This window comes from Heteronotia binoei, chromosome 12 (assembly GCF_032191835.1).
Source record: "Heteronotia binoei isolate CCM8104 ecotype False Entrance Well chromosome 12, APGP_CSIRO_Hbin_v1, whole genome shotgun sequence".
Classification (NCBI taxonomy): Eukaryota; Metazoa; Chordata; class Lepidosauria; order Squamata; family Gekkonidae; genus Heteronotia; species Heteronotia binoei.
Genome location: NC_083234.1, coordinates 46,735,755 through 46,751,258, shown reverse-complemented (window position 1 = coordinate 46,751,258; position 15,504 = coordinate 46,735,755). Strand labels below are relative to the sequence as shown.

The 15,504-nt window shown below is 43.4% G+C and overlaps 1 protein-coding gene across 2 annotated transcripts; it reads right to left on the bottom strand.

Annotated features, from left to right (window-relative positions):
- Positions 1 to 695: 695 nt before the first annotated feature.
- Positions 696 to 13,080, bottom strand: TMEM127 (transmembrane protein 127). 2 transcript variants are annotated; one of them, XM_060250750.1, is made up of 4 exons: positions 12,946 to 13,080; positions 10,650 to 11,091; positions 5,132 to 5,296; positions 696 to 3,606 (listed from the first exon to the last, which is right to left on the bottom strand). In XM_060250750.1, exons 2-4 carry the CDS (start codon positions 10,891 to 10,893, stop codon positions 3,299 to 3,301), a joined length of 717 nt encoding a protein of 238 aa, XP_060106733.1. In that variant the 5' UTR covers positions 10,894 to 11,091; positions 12,946 to 13,080; the 3' UTR covers positions 696 to 3,298. The 2 variants fall into 2 exon arrangements, with proteins under 2 accessions (XP_060106733.1, XP_060106734.1); XM_060250751.1 differs by having other exon boundaries at positions 12,640 to 13,071.
- Positions 13,081 to 15,504: the final 2,424 nt, after the last annotated feature.

Genomic DNA, 15,504 nt, shown 5'->3' with positions numbered 1-15,504 from the left:
TTGTGAAACAAGAACTTTTTATCCAGGCAATCATGGGGAGTGAAGATATGCATATACAGGGCTTTTTTTTTTTTTGAGCAGGAACACACAGGAACGCAGTTCTGGCTGGTTTGGTACTGGGGGGGGGAGGCTAATATGCAAATGAGTTCCTGCTGGGCTTTTTCTACAAAAAAGCCATGTGAAACAATAGTGACATCAGGGGTGTATCCTAATATGCAAATGAGTTCCTGCTGGGCTTTTCCTACAAAACAAGCCCTGTGCATACAATTTTTCAGCGGCTGACTTTGTCTTTTACTATGCATTACAGGGATTCAGAGATACTAGAAATCCTCATTCTTTGTTATGATCTCAGGTGCATACAGATTCAAGGCAGGTTAGTAAAACGTAAACACCATTTTGCAGTTCTGCAAACATTTTGCATGCTGCTGCAGAAGTCCTGAAGCATGCTTTATTACATCTGGTTATTTAGCATGTAGATTATACACCAATACTAACGCTAGTCAGTGAATATTTCCTAGAATATATTCTAATGCTTTATTACATCTGGTTTATTATATCTAGTTATTTAGCATGTAGATTATACACCAATACTAACACTAGTCAGTGAATATATTCTAACAGGAAGCCTGTACAAGATTTTTATTTCCATGCCCCCACTACTGAACCACAAGCCAAAGTCATAACACTGCAAGAGAGACTATTTACATTCTTGTTTTATTTTCGGTAGAAAAAGGAATCCAAGACTTTAGACACAGATTTAATCAACAGTGCCTCATGAATGATGTTCAAGGTGTAAAAGTGATCACAGTAACCAAGTACACAGATTACATGGAAATCAATTTTGGTCAAGTCCCAACTGTGGAAAACTGCTGAGTGAAGCCATTTCCATCCCCGAAACCAATCCAACTCCTTTTGGCACAGGGAGGTGCTGCCAGTGCTGCTTTCCCTTCCCAGAGCCAGTGAAGGAGACAACTGTAAGAAAGGAATCAACATCCCCAGGCTTCAAATCAATATCTTCAAGATCCAAAGATTAGAGTTTAAGTGGAGACAGTAAAATTATGCACACTATTTACAGTCAAACTCTTCTCTCATATGCAGCACACTGAAGGGAGAAGAGAAGGGATAACCTCCACTTGCAGCACACCCAAAGGTGCTATGAAGTCCACTTTGTGAATTCTTGATAGGTCCTTTCCTGGATCCGAGGGTGACCAAGTAGCAAGAACAGGACATAAAATTTGAGGCTGAACCACTGGATACTCTCTTTTTGGCGGTGTACCCAGGCTTGCATCAGATTATCTATTAGACTGGAGTGCAATAAAAGCCTTTGGCTGTCCTTATGCAAAGAATAATTGCTCTTCCTACATTTTCTTTCACACCGCATTGTTCTGAAACTCTAAAGCTTGGTCATTTTCCTCTGTATCTTTCAGATGACATGACAGAGGGTCAAGTGTCACACACTAGAATTTAAATAGAGCGTTGGGTCCACTGTCCCAATAGAACCACTTACATGTCATGCCTTCCTCTAGATGGACATCTAACATTTCCTATCTGTAGCCTGGACATACATATTGTCCTGTGCATAATTGACCCTGCAGGAACTGGAACAGACATGGGAAGGTCAGTGAGAAGCTAGTAAATCAAACCAAGATATTAATTCAGGAGGGAGATACCACTGCCCGCTGGATATAGGTTCAGTGTTAGTACAGGGCAGTACCATTAATCAGGTATAGAAACATAACTGAACCTCATCTATTAAGAACACACCCCATACTGAAAGCATGGAAAGGGCATTAAGTTTTTTAAACAAGAACCACAATCTTGACAGGTCGTCATGGCTTGACAAGCCATGCCTCAGTCAGCAACAGATGGCTACAGTAAAAAAAAATCACTTGCTTATTCTAGTGGCTTATCACTGGGTCAGTCATTTTTCTCTTCATTTCAAAGGCTCTTATATCACAGCCTGTTAACAAACAGGACCCTCCCTGACATACCCACTCAATTTGGAAGAAGCATATTTTGGGGTTAGAGGGGCTAAGGACCAGGGGTAGTACTAAAAGGCTTAAGTAAAAATAGATTAAAATTATGCCCAAGGCCAGGTAGTTGCATATAATCTAGATCCACAAGACATGAGATGATGATCACTAAACAAATTTCAGTACTATTCATTGACTCTTTAAACCCAGTGTTTCTAAAAAACTCATCCTTAGCCTATTTACCATAGGCTGTGTGTTTGTAGCAACAATGCCAATCCAGTATGCCCCAATTGGAATGGCACTCCTTCTGTGGGCCAAGCCCTGTTCCATTACCCTCAATCGAGTCCAGTACCTGCAAACCTATCCAAGAGAATCTCAATAGTGGCAATACCCTGGAGCTGGTTCTGCCAAGTTTTATTGACTCTCCCTCCTCTAAGTACCTGGGGAGGGAAGGAGGGCTGCATGAACAGCAAATAAAGTGCAAAATGCTTTTGTTAAGTAGCATGAGGCAGAATGTGGGAGTGGATGAAGCAGGGGCGGCAGCAAGCGTACCGTGCCTTCCAGGCAGTACATATATCAATGGAAAGGAGTCACCTCCCCACAAACCAGTGCATAGAGACCAGATTCCCACCTTTAAGTGTGCTAAATGCAGAGCACACTCTCCCGCCCCCCCCATAAATATTGATGCAAGTCACATTTTTCTCTTTTGAAAAAAAGGAAAGAGGTGCATTGAGCTTGGGTGGATAATAAACAGTGCGTGACTGTTGAATTCACTACTCTGAGTAGTTATGCCAGCATGAAATATCTCCTCACAATGCAAAATTGTGGATCATCCCCAGTTAAGCTGTGCACGTGCCATCTCTGTCACATCCAAGGCGAAGCCCTCATCCTGGAGCAACTGTGCTTTTCCTCTTGGAATGGGAGCATGTGTACTGGACTGCGAAGCATGTGGACCACCACACAGCAGTGCCAGTCACTGGAGTCACACAGAAAGCACAGCGCTACTGGGTCATGCTGGTCAGTCAGTCAGTCACTTTACATAACAATGCAGGGGGCTAAAAAATCAACAAAAAATACCCCCACCCAAGAACAAAGGGTTGCTCTGGAGGTCAATGCCTAAGGAAAAACCCCTGCTTGGGTGACCCACCAAAGACAGTTCTTTCCATAGCTGGAAGTAAGTGAGCCACCTGGAAAAGAAGTACCAGTAAGTGGCTCTGCAAGGGAATCCATTCCCAAGCCAAAGTGTGCAGCTAGGCTCTGGGGGTGGGGGGCATGGACTGGAAGAAAAGTCTAAGCCCTCTCCCTCCAGTCAGCCAATGGTAGCATTATGGTGTGTACGCTGGAGGTGGTTGGAACTGGTTGATCACTTCATACTCTGCTGGGTAAGGTTCATTCTCCTCCATTTCAGAGAGGAGCTCCAAGGCCTGCTCCTCCTCTTCAGTGGGGTAGTGGCGCAGCAGGTTGGCAGCTGTGGCGAGGATGGAGGCCCCACCGGCTCCAGCCACCAGATAAAAGCTGACAGCAAATGTAACGTAGACTTGCGAGCCGTGGTACTTTTTGTGCTGCTGCTGCTGCGCGAGGATCAACTCAGAGGCCCAGTAACAGAACCCAATCACTGTGGCACACTGCAGCACTGAGGGCAGAAGCAGAAAGCAAGGAAACTTAGTGAAGGAACTGCTTGAGCAGCTTGGTGCCACAGCACAGAGCTACATGGCAACTGCCTCAGTGATGCTAAGAACATCTTTACCTATAGCACTATTTTGAAAATAAACCTATGAATACAGCAGATGGGACACATATGGGTGGAAGGTGAAAATGAAATGAAAGGGCTTAGATAATCTGAATTTAAAATATGTGGACACATTTTTTCTTCCTTTCAACTTAAAAGGGATGTTCTTGATCATGGGTTGCCATTTTGCCAGAGACAACATTAACAAGTGAGTCAGTGTGTTGTGTATAACGGTTGGAGTGTTGGACTATGGTGGACCCAGGTTTAAATCCCTGCTCAGGCATGGAAGCTTGCTGGGTGACCTTGGGCCAGTCACATATTCTCAGCCAGGCCCATAGCTATAGAGGGGAGGGCGCAGGAGGCTGCTAGAAGCACAGAGAGCCCTACCCCTCTCTCCCCTCATGCTCAGGAGAGCAGGACAAGAAAGCAAGAGATGGTGGTTTCCCATGCTTCTCACAGCTGGCTGGCTGCAAGAAGCAGACAGCCAACCTGTCAGCTTCACCTCTCTTCCCCCACCTCCTGCTCAGCCAAGCTGGACAGGAGAATAAAAGGTGGAAGGCTTCTCAGGATTTTTTAGGTGGGGGAGCTTTTAAAAAATTTGAGCACCTCCTGAATTTTTAAAAAGCCTCCCCCAACCTAAAATATCCGGGCTACGGCCCTGTTCTCAGCCTAACCAACCTAACAAGGTGGTCATGAAGATAAAATGGAGGCAATGAGATTGATGTAAGCCAATTTGGATCACCATTGCAAAGAAAGGTAGGGTATAAATTAAATATGTAACACCTGGCTTCTTGCTCTGAAAGTTTTCCCTCACTCACAGTAGAAAGTGGAATGACAATTAACAAGTACTGAAAAAGCAATCTGATCTTATAGATGTGAGGTCTTATTGCCTACACTAGGTCAGCACAGCACTTCAGATCTTTCTGTGTGTTTCCAGGGCCAAAGGACTCCATGGCCCCATGGCAAGCTTATTGTAACTGCTACTGTAACTGTTAAAATATTGTGTGAAATATTGTTTATGTAAAACAGAAGCACAAGGTCTGCCCCAAGGAGTAAGCTCACATAGTGTTTTGACATAACAAGGAGATAACCCATACAGAGGGAAAAGGTAACAAAGCCGATAGGCAAAATGCAGTTCCACATATTTAGGGTATGCTTTGACTAGGATTAAGCCAAAGGCTTAATGGAAATGGTGAGATTTTTGGAAGTTATCTCAGGGAGAGAGTGAAGAGATGTGGCACTATACAGCCACTGCCTAGGATACTGTTTGGCTGCCAAATACATTTGTTTGGAGCTGTGCCAGATATCTGGTAGCCCCAGAACCAACTCCACCTCAGGTTTTCAAACTCAGTTGGAAAAGGGCTATGACGATAAGGACCACAGAGGAAACCTAATAGAGGGCCAGTTCCCTACCCATGGATGGCATTACCTGTGAGGATGTGGGCAAATGCATAGCGCCGAGTTATCTTCAGAGCAGGATGCTTAGGTCCAAAGACATCTAACAGGAAGGCTGAGAGGCTGCAGATAATTCCCAGGAAGCAAAAAGCAGCAATAACTCTGAGTAGTAATACTGTCTGGGGGTTCATGCAGTAGTCTGCAACAAGGAAGGGAGGGGGGAAAAAAAGACAATCCAAAACATTGAGCTTTTGCAAGCATCACTGCTGCTTATAAGAACAGAAGCTTCCTAGATCTTTCTGAAAATTCAACTTCATAAGTGTACAGCTGTGTCAGAATATACAGGGCCTAAACATTTATTTTTCATCTATGGTGAACAGTTATATGAGTTTTCCAGTAAAATTTTTATCAGAAACATTGCTGAAAATCAGAAAAAAATCTGACACAAATCTAAATACTTAAATGCAGTGGCATGCTTGCTGACTGGGACATCTACAAGGATGCACATTCACATAGTGCTGTGTCAGCTGCAAAGGCTTCTGGTTGAGTACTGGATCAGGTTCAAGGTATTAACCTTTAAGGCCCTATGCAGTCATGGACCAACATACTTGCTTCTTCCCGTATGTCTCCCAGAGAGCACTAAGCTTGTTAGAACATCATCATCTGGTCATCCTCAACCAAAAGACATCTGCTTAGTTTCGACCAGAATCAGGGCTTTTTCGGCTCTGGCCTGGTAGAACATGCTTCCGAAGAAAATCAGGCCCTGCACAACCTATTACAATGCCACAGGGCCTGGAAATGAGAAATGTTCTGCCAAGCCTTTGGTTGAGGCCGCGGGTGTTTGATTACATTGGCATCCCTCACTCTCACCCACCTATATTGTGAACTACACCAACTTACCCTATAGGTGTTAGTCTGGGCCCACCTGCTTGATATGTGGGTTTCCTCACATACATTTACACTACATTCCTGGGATGCTGTTGACTTTGTTACATTTTTGCTTGCCATCATTTCTTAATTTGACTTTGGTTTTAACTTGGAGTGTATGGATTGGGTTTACCTGTATTATTAGTCTGCTGTAACCTGCCCTGAGCCCACTAGCAGGGAAGGGCAGGATAGAAATCCCAAGAAATAAACAAAATAGCATTAACAAAATTTAATACATGTCAGCAAAAGATGACAAGTACACTACATAAATTTCTGTCCTATGTACAAGCACTGGGGTTAGTTCATTTTTCATCTCACATTTAGCCCACCTGATATGATGGATATGCAGCACAACAACCCTGACAACTACAGATAAAAAGACAGTATATGGGGAGGAAAATTTTCCGTGGACAAATATTCCACAGAAAAATTTCTGGCCCACATTAGAAGTGATGGGTAAGATTGAGAAACACAGACCTGAGGCAGTCTCTGATTAGACAGCTAAGCTTACAATCTAACCTTTTTATTTATTTGAAGTATTTAATATTCTGCTTCCTGTCTTTAGAGTCAAGGTGGAAACCAGCAGCAATAAGTTGCAAGACTTCAAAAAGGTAAGTTAAATATTGAGATGAAAACCAAATCAAAAAACCAACAATACGTGGCATAAAATCATAGTCAAAACGGTTTGCTCTCAACAAAATGCCCCCTGCAGTGAAACCATCGTGCAGGCCTTCCTGAATGCAGCCAGAGAAGGTGTCCTCTGCACCCACTCTAGGTAGCCACTCCAGAGGAGGACCCACCGCTGAGAAAGCCTGTGATGTGTCTGTTGCCAAACAAGCAACCCTAAGAAAGGGCACCAGATGGAAAAGGCTGTCTGAATGGAGTGGTGTGAGTGACTCATGCTGAAGACAAACGTAACATTTTTAACCATTTCAATGCCACATGAGCAGCGTGAAGCAGCTTACATTGTCTACAGCAAGCTATGCACAAAAAAGGAACCAAGCACTCCTTGTTTTGCTGAAGTCAAAGGATCCAGTGAGCTTTTCACTTGAGCAAGTCACTCTTGGATCAGTTCCCCACCTGTGAAATCAGAATTATGCCTTAATTTGCTGAATCCGTGGGATGATTAGTATTATCCAGTGGCTTTAGATTTTGCTAAGGCAAATAGTTACCGAAAGTACAGCAGATGCTCTGGTCTTTTAAAATATGAACCTTACCATAGCATCATTTTGCTTCTAAAGAAGCCATACCCTATAACTACAAAGGTCAGAGACCTATTTTTATGTTTAAATAAAACTATTCTCGGTGCCAAATACCAAATTCCAAGTATATGATAAATCTACAGACCTCACGTAAGGTTCTGCCTCTGGCTGCACCAATGGCAATAGCCTTGGGGCAACTGTATAAGAGAAGCAGCTGCCCTTCATTTGCTAATGGCACAGTCAGCATTCTCAGCTTATAAACTTAAGTTTTATTGCTCTAGTGACAGCCTTGTTATGAGCATCTATTATAACTTGCTCCTAATGTGCTCAAGAGGTTGTCTGACTCAGATCTTTCAACTTCCCTTGAGACCAAGCACTTCCTTTGAGGCATGTATTTACAATGCCACTGACTTAGGTGCTTAACAAAGGGGTGGGGAGGTTGTGCTTTCACCAGGGCAACAAGGTGAAAAATCCAAATCAACTATAGTGGCCCATTTTCAAACACACTGCAATCTCATAAGCTAATGTACAGAGAGGCAACACCCATCACTGAGAGCCTGACTGAAAACAGACTAAGAGGAGGAGCTCAAACTGGGCATCATGTTCTCTGGTTGCATATAATTAAATGCCTTGACTGACCACTAGTCTCATTATCTGGCAGAATTCCAAATGAAAATGGGTAGATTTTAAAGTTTCAAAGCAAACAAATATGACAATTGTTCTTATAGTACCATCAGTGTACCTGGCACTATAACAAGAAAAAGACAGGTCCCTTTGCAGAGGACCTTCCATCTATAATATGTTTTATTTTTATATATACATGCCATTTGTAATCCAAACAGTGGCCTAGGCTTACACAAAATGCTTGCATTAGTCATACAGAATTCTTGACTTTTAAAAACTTTGAATGGCTGGCACCCTTCCAGTGCTAGATCACAAATGGTTTGGAATCTCCCCTTCATTTCAGATGTAGTTTGCCATGCTGCTAGACATGGGCTGCCACTGGACACAAAGAATTCTAAAGCTCCTTCATTTTAGGAAAGCCTCATGGTTCAAGAGATCCAGGTCCTAAATAATCTGAAACTCATCCCCTGCAATGGCATACTTGTCGAGCTGTGTATTTCTCCCACAAGACCTTGGGCTCTGCTAAGCATTAAGGAAACAAATATGTTTGATTTATTCAACCTTACACCAGACTTGTGAAACACTGGTCACCTGTGGTGAGCAAAACCTAATCTTAACAACCAAGGAGGTGAACATGTATTAGCTGGGAGATAACTGGTTCCTCTTTTCCTTCACACCATCAATGGATCACACAGGTAGGCAAGGGCAAGCAGACTAGCAAACGTTTTTCTGGATAATAATTTACATAGGCTTATTTGCCAAGCTGCCTTACAATGATTGCATTGCATCAAACACTCTCAAAAGTTAACATTGTGAATCTGTCCTTTGGGGAGGGGGAATCATTGGCCTTAGACCTCAAATGCTAGGGAAACAGGACTTGTTTCTCATTTCCTTATTTTAGTTCTTATTTATCTAGTCTTTGAAAGCCTGGAGGCTAAAATGGTTTTTAGAAAATGAGATCTAGGATCCAGAAGTTTCTAACAAGAAGTTCTTTAGGATGTGTTGGGCAGCTGAGTCCCTGCTCATCACACTATGCAGTCGTGTTTTATATCAGTTTCACCATGACAACAGGCTGCATAAAAGCCTATTCAATACAATCATCTGAAACCAAGCATGATACATTTCTTTTGTAGGCAACACAGTAGTCACATAACCCAATACTAAAGAAATATTCACAAAATGCCTGATGCATTGAAGACAAAGCTAGACTGCCACAGCAAGGGACATCAGAATGATTCAGCCTCCTTTGAAGTCAACTTCCTTTTGTTCTCATCCATATAATTACATTCTGCTTTTATTACTTATATCTTGCCATCCTGCAGACAGCAAATCACAGATATACTCCAATGGCAGACAAAATGTTAAGGGGAGGAAGTAAAGAGAAAGGCAAGTTTAACAGGTGAATATGAGCTAATGTACACATACATGTACTCCATTTTGGCTGGGGTTGAGAGCTATGAGATTTAAGCAATATTCAAGGACTTTTAGGAAGCAGAGGGGGGGAGTACCATGCAGGGGAGCATCTACACATGAAGACTGCTGGGCAAAACTATTTGGGGTAGTGGGAGGAACAAAAGTCACAGGTGGGGTACACTGCAATTCTCAAATGTAGCAGTTTAACAGTGGAAAGCTATTGTGTCTGGTAGAAAACCTGCTGGTGCCCAGCCAACTGTTGGGCTGAAAATTAACTACACACAGCTGAAGTGGCAAAGTTTGCAAAAAAAAAATCAGTTGGGCTAGTTATGTGTATACTCTGTGAGTTGACCTTGTTGTCCTCTATAATTCCTCTCCAGAATGCTAATCTTAAAGTGAATAAATAGAAAGATATTATAGAAGAGGGTGAGGGAGACGATATGTTAAAGAAACAGCTTTGTTAAGCAAACATGTCAGTTGAACAGGCAAGCACACTTATACAACTTCCTTGACAGTAATTAAGACTTTTTGGTCGTACACCTACAGCTTAAGAAATGTTCTGCTTTCTGGGAACTTAAATTGCAGAGAATTATGTGCTGAGAGATCCAGCCAAATCTCTTTGCACCTGCTACCTGAAGATGCCAAGGACTGAATATGAGACCTTCTGCATGCCAAGAATGGACTTTTCAATTGAGTCACACTCCCTCCTCAAGGGCTATGTTTTTAAGTATCCCAGTTAAGCATATGCCTTTCTCTCATTGAAATTACTGGGTCTTAAACGCTTTAATTTGGATTAGACTAACACTCCAAACTAAACATTGCACTTACAAGCAGTAAAGATTACAGAATGCTGGCCACATTGGCAACTAGCTTTACTGAGGGGCTATTTTGATAAAGGGATGGATGGTGGTGGGCTAGGCCTCCTACCCTAGTGCAATACATCAGTCCCCCCCACCCACTCTCCTAATTCTGGATTAGGAATCTGGAAAAAATAGAATTCTTCAGTATGCTGGATTTGGGCCTGGAGCTGTTGATCCTTAATATAAAACATGTATCTTACAAGAGAAGCCACAGCATTCTGTTTTAGAATAAAGCAGAAAGTAGTTTCTTTTAACAAAATTCAGCTACATTAAATTGGGGAATAAATTCACTACACTTCTAAAGACTACTATTTATTCTACCAGATTCAATATCACATGCAAAGGCACAAGCACACATGTAAAACCCACCTTGATTATCATTTGCCAAAAGACTGCATATTTGCTTTGGACCAAGTTCCCAACTTGGTGGATCTTACTTCCAAGTGAACATTATAGAAACATGCAGCACAGCTAAAACAACCTCAAATTACTGCTCAAAAGCATGCACTATACATTTCACTCTCACCTGCAAGCAATTCGGGGTCAACATATCCAAGTACATCGGCAACACCCAGTTCTTGGCGAGAACAAGTGCCCCCATGAATCCGTAGCCAGGCAGGTTCTGCCAGGGCAGTACACAGAGCAGTTATGGAGAGGGCACCAGGCAGTGCAGAAGCCAGGCTTCTTTCTGGCTGCTTTGGCAAGGCACTCCCATCTTGGCCTCTTCGCCTACGCCCACTGGGCAATACTGAGCCACTTGGGGTGTACATGGATCTCCTCTTGCTGAGATTAGATCAGCTAAATCCAATGGAAAAACTGCCAACAAAAACTCTTGAGATCTTCAGGAGAAAGCAAACATCCAGTATTGCTTACGCTATTAGGCACCAGCCAAGTAAAAGACTGACAGAATGCCAGCACCCGAAAACAGATTGTCAGATGCAGTTGTTTTCTGCACTCAGCTTAGGAACCTGAAAGAGACAATAGATGCTTCAAGTGATTTGCAGATGCTTGCTTATAAGTGAACTTCACTTGGCTGCCCAAGGCAGTACAGTTTTTAAAAGATCAGTTCCTCTTTTACCCACAAATGACTAACACAGAATTGCATGGGTGGTAATGCTATAAAATGTGTGGGCATGTTTGCAAAACCAGCTGTATGTTTTACAGCTACTTCCTAAATGCTGTTCACTGAAATGGACTAATTTACACGAATATGCTTGGCACTGGGTTCAAAAAGATAAAGTGGTAAATAATTTCAAGGCCAAATAATATTAGATCCTGAGAGATCTCAAAATGAAACAACACTATTAAAGTGTCCTTTTAATGAGGACGTTTTAAAAAGTTACGTTTATGCACAGACACCATACATTCAAAACTAAGTTGCACAAAAGCAGTGCATTTTAAAAGTTTTTCATAGCTATACTTGTTACACAATTCAGTCTCAAACGCATAAAGGTGTCTGTGCCTCGAGCATGTGCAGCCAAATATATAGGTTCTATTATGTTTTCACAATAGCAGCCAGTGTAGTGTGTTGAACTCTGTACTTTAGCCAGAGATGTAAATACTCCTAAGAAGCAAGTCATACACTGACAAAAATAACAAAACAGCATATATGAAAGTGGTCTGAACACTCAAAGTACCATTTTTAGGAACTGGCCAAGAATTAATTTTCTATGTTACCAAAAAAACACCAGTGTTCAACCTTTTTTCCTTTTCTTAAAAGAAAGAGATTTTGGCACTTAGTGTAGTCAATGAATTGGTCATTCAATTATCCAGGGAGACAGATCAAATAGAACCACTGTTTACCTAGGGACATAAAAAACATTCCTTTGTTCATAGAGAGAAGTTTGTATCTTCCACATGGCCAACTAGTACAGAAGATCTTTTAGTTTTTCATCCCACTCTATAAAAAGAACCCACTCCCAGCACAAGAGCAAAGGAAGGTACTCTTGAGGCATGACCTTAAATAATCTGGAAGGGGTGCATTCCCTTCTGCACAACTCAAATTGGATTCCTGACCTCACACCCCTTTGCAAACAGTAACAAACAACAAATGGGGCTGATTAACACAGCAACTATGAAATTGGCAGGGCGATCCATTCCAAGCCCATCAGTGCCAACAGACTTGAAAGGAGGTAACTCTGCTTAGAGCCTGATTTGGGTGGTCTAGTCTAGCCTGATCTCATTGGATCTCAGAAGCTAAACCTTAGTCAGCACTAGGATGGAAGACCACCAAAGTTTGCTACACAGAAGCAGACCATGGCAAACCATCTCTGTTCATCTCTTGCCTTGAAAACCCTAGGTTTTCACACATAACTCTGCTTCAAACTGCATTGCAAGATGTCAGCTCAGATCTCATCTCAGCCAAAAGCTCCCCACATACTCTTGGAATAATTTTCTCGCTCAGCCCGTCCACCCCCCAACTTCCAATACTAGGATAAAATTGATCTGCAATTGTTGTACGATTACTGAAATAGCGCGTGTAAAGCGCTTAGAACCCTTGAAGGTGCTATACAAACACTAAGTATTGTTGCGATTTTTATAAATCGTTCTCCAGACACCCTTTTTCCCGTTCAGACCACGCCTGCTTCCTGGCTCAGCAGCGCCTCTCGCCCCCGGTCCCCTCGTCGGGCCAGTTCTTTGTCGCTGCGAAAGCGCCCTCGGCTTTAGCTAGACACGCCACAGGCCCCTCCAGAGCGTAAGGCAGCCGCCCGGGACTCCCCTCAGGGACCAGCGGGGCTCCACCCCCTCCCTTCCGCTCGCCAACGGGGCTGGGGGGACACAAAGCGGGCGGGAAGGAAGAGGAGCGGCCCAACCAAGCTCACCGCCGGGCCCCTGACGAAGCCCCTTCCCGGGGCACGACTCTCTGGGATTTCGCCCGCCTCCCTCGATGGTTCTGAGAAAACCCCTCGACACCGAGCCTTACTTCCTGCTACCGACCAATAGCGGCAATCATTTCCGTTTCCTCCTCTGCCTGAGAGGCGGTAGGCGTCCCGTGACGTCACGACGTAATGAACGCTCCGTCCTTTTAAAGAAGAAGGTTTTTTTGTTAATAACAAAAAAAAATCAACACATGTATGCCTTGGGGTTTCTGGATAAGATGCAGATTAAATTTAAAATCAATACATATATACATTCATTTCCTTATTTCCTCCCCATCCCTGCCCTATGAGAGAAAATAAAGCCATCCTGAGATGCATCTTGGGAGTTGTAGTTTTCGTGTGATAGATCCCAGTGGGCAGCCGTGTTGGTCTGAAGCGGTAGAACAAAGTAGGAGTCAAGTCCACCTTTAAGCCAACAAAGTTTTATTCAGAATGTAAACTTTCGTGTGCATGCACACTTCTTCAGTTTTCGTGTGAGGTTTTCTTCTCTGTAAAAGACAGTAATACAACTACAACTCCCATAAGCAATAGCGGCCCGCAGAGCTTACGGCAACGCCGGTTATGGTCGAAACGGCGCGGTTGGTATTACTAGTGCGCAGGTGCAGGAAGTCTTGCAGCTAGTGTGGAGACTCTCCACCGGCGAGTGGGTGGATAAGCAGAGCAGGTAAGAAGGCGTAAAGCGGGTTTGTACCCGGGGATTTCTCCTTTTGGTTGTTGGCCGGGGGAGGGGAAGTTGGTGGTTCTAGGTATCCTCCCTTTGCAGAAGGTGAGAGCCTCGGGGGAGAAGCCAAACCCTGTTTACTCCATTGGGAAGCCTGGAGATCAGAGGAATTAGGTATCATAGGCTGGCCTTACTGATAGATGTCAGAAGCCTTGCTCTATAATCGTGTGTTCATTTAAAAACACTCTTTAAACAGCTCCGCCCCCGAGCGTACCACTAAATGGTGCACCCACGTGCAGGTAGAGTCTGCTTCTGGATGTGAGATGCCGGGAATATACAAGAAGGAAAGCCCCCTCACTGCCATGCTTTTCTCGATTCAGTATTCACGAAAAACGAAAGGAAGTTGTGCCACTTTAAAGGCTAACCTCCCGTCCATTTCTGCAAAAAAAAAGGGGGGGGGGGTCTAAAGACGTTAGAATGGACTCTTCACGATGCTTACGTTTTAATAAAAGAATAGATGTCTTCATGGACTGACTGCAGCTAATAACCATGACATCTGAGAATCCGAAGTTCCATGTACAGCTGAAGTATTTTTCTGAATGCAAGAATTCGGGGAGCAGGAGAGAGAGGCCTTTGTGACACATGAAACTGCTTTGTACTGAATCAGACCTTTAATCAGTATTGTCTACTCAGACTGGCAGCAGCTTTCTTGGATTTGAGGACACCTGCTTCCTAGCACCACCTGGGTGACCAGTTCTGGCAACAGGGCATTGGCCCAGTTTCTCAGTGATCTATCAAGCATCTTAGGTCTGTAATGCAGCTTATAAATATTAACAGTAGGCCAGCAAGTTTCAGTAATTTTCATTTAAAACTACTGAAATCCTCATGCACAGATGGAGCTTGGTTTGGGTTGCACAACTAAGAATATAGTTCAGTCTAAGAATACTAGAGCCCTAGAGTGCAATCCTAGAGTACACAGTTAGAAGGAGCTGAAATAACTCAGTCACCTGGAAAAATGTCAAAAAATTGCAGCACTGAAAAAATTAGAATGTTACAACTTTCTATTTATTAGGGTTTGTAGAGTCTTTCGGGATCAAGTGCCGTGTTCTACTGGAGAAAGTTTTCCTTCCAGACGTTTCGTTCTAAGCTGCGGAGAACATCCTCAGTGGCGTTGCAGCCGGAGCAGGCGCTCAGACCTTCTTGGCTGCTGTGCATTGAGCAGCAGCCAAGAAGGTCTGAGCGCCTGCTCCGGCTGCAACACCACTGAGGATGTTCTCCGCAGCTGAGAACGAAATGTCTGGAAGGAAAACTTTCTCCAGTAGAACATGGCACTTGATCCCGAAAGACTCTACAAACCCTAATGATGTTACCAGCCGTGAAAACCTGAAATCTTTGATAACTTTCTATTTGTTTTTGTGGATTTATCAGGTTGTAGAATCATAGAATCTTAGAGTTGGAAGGGACCTCCAGGGTCATGTAGTGCAACCCCCTGTATAATGCAGGAAACTCACAAATACCTCCTCCCTAAATTCACAGGATCTTCATTGCTGTCAGATTGCCTCTGTTTAAAAACCTCCAAGGAAGGAGAGCCCACCACCTCCCGAGGGAGCCTGTTCCACTGAGGAACCGCTCTAACAGTCAGGAAGTTCTTTCTAATGTTGAGATGGAAACTTTTGATTTAATTTCAACCCATTAGTTCTGGTCCTACCTTCTGGGGCCATAGAAAACAATTCCACAGTCTCCTCTATATGACAGCCCTTGAAGATGGTGATCATACAACCTCTCAGCCACCTCCTCTCCAGGCTAAACATGCCCAGCTCCTTCAACCTTTCTTCGTAGGA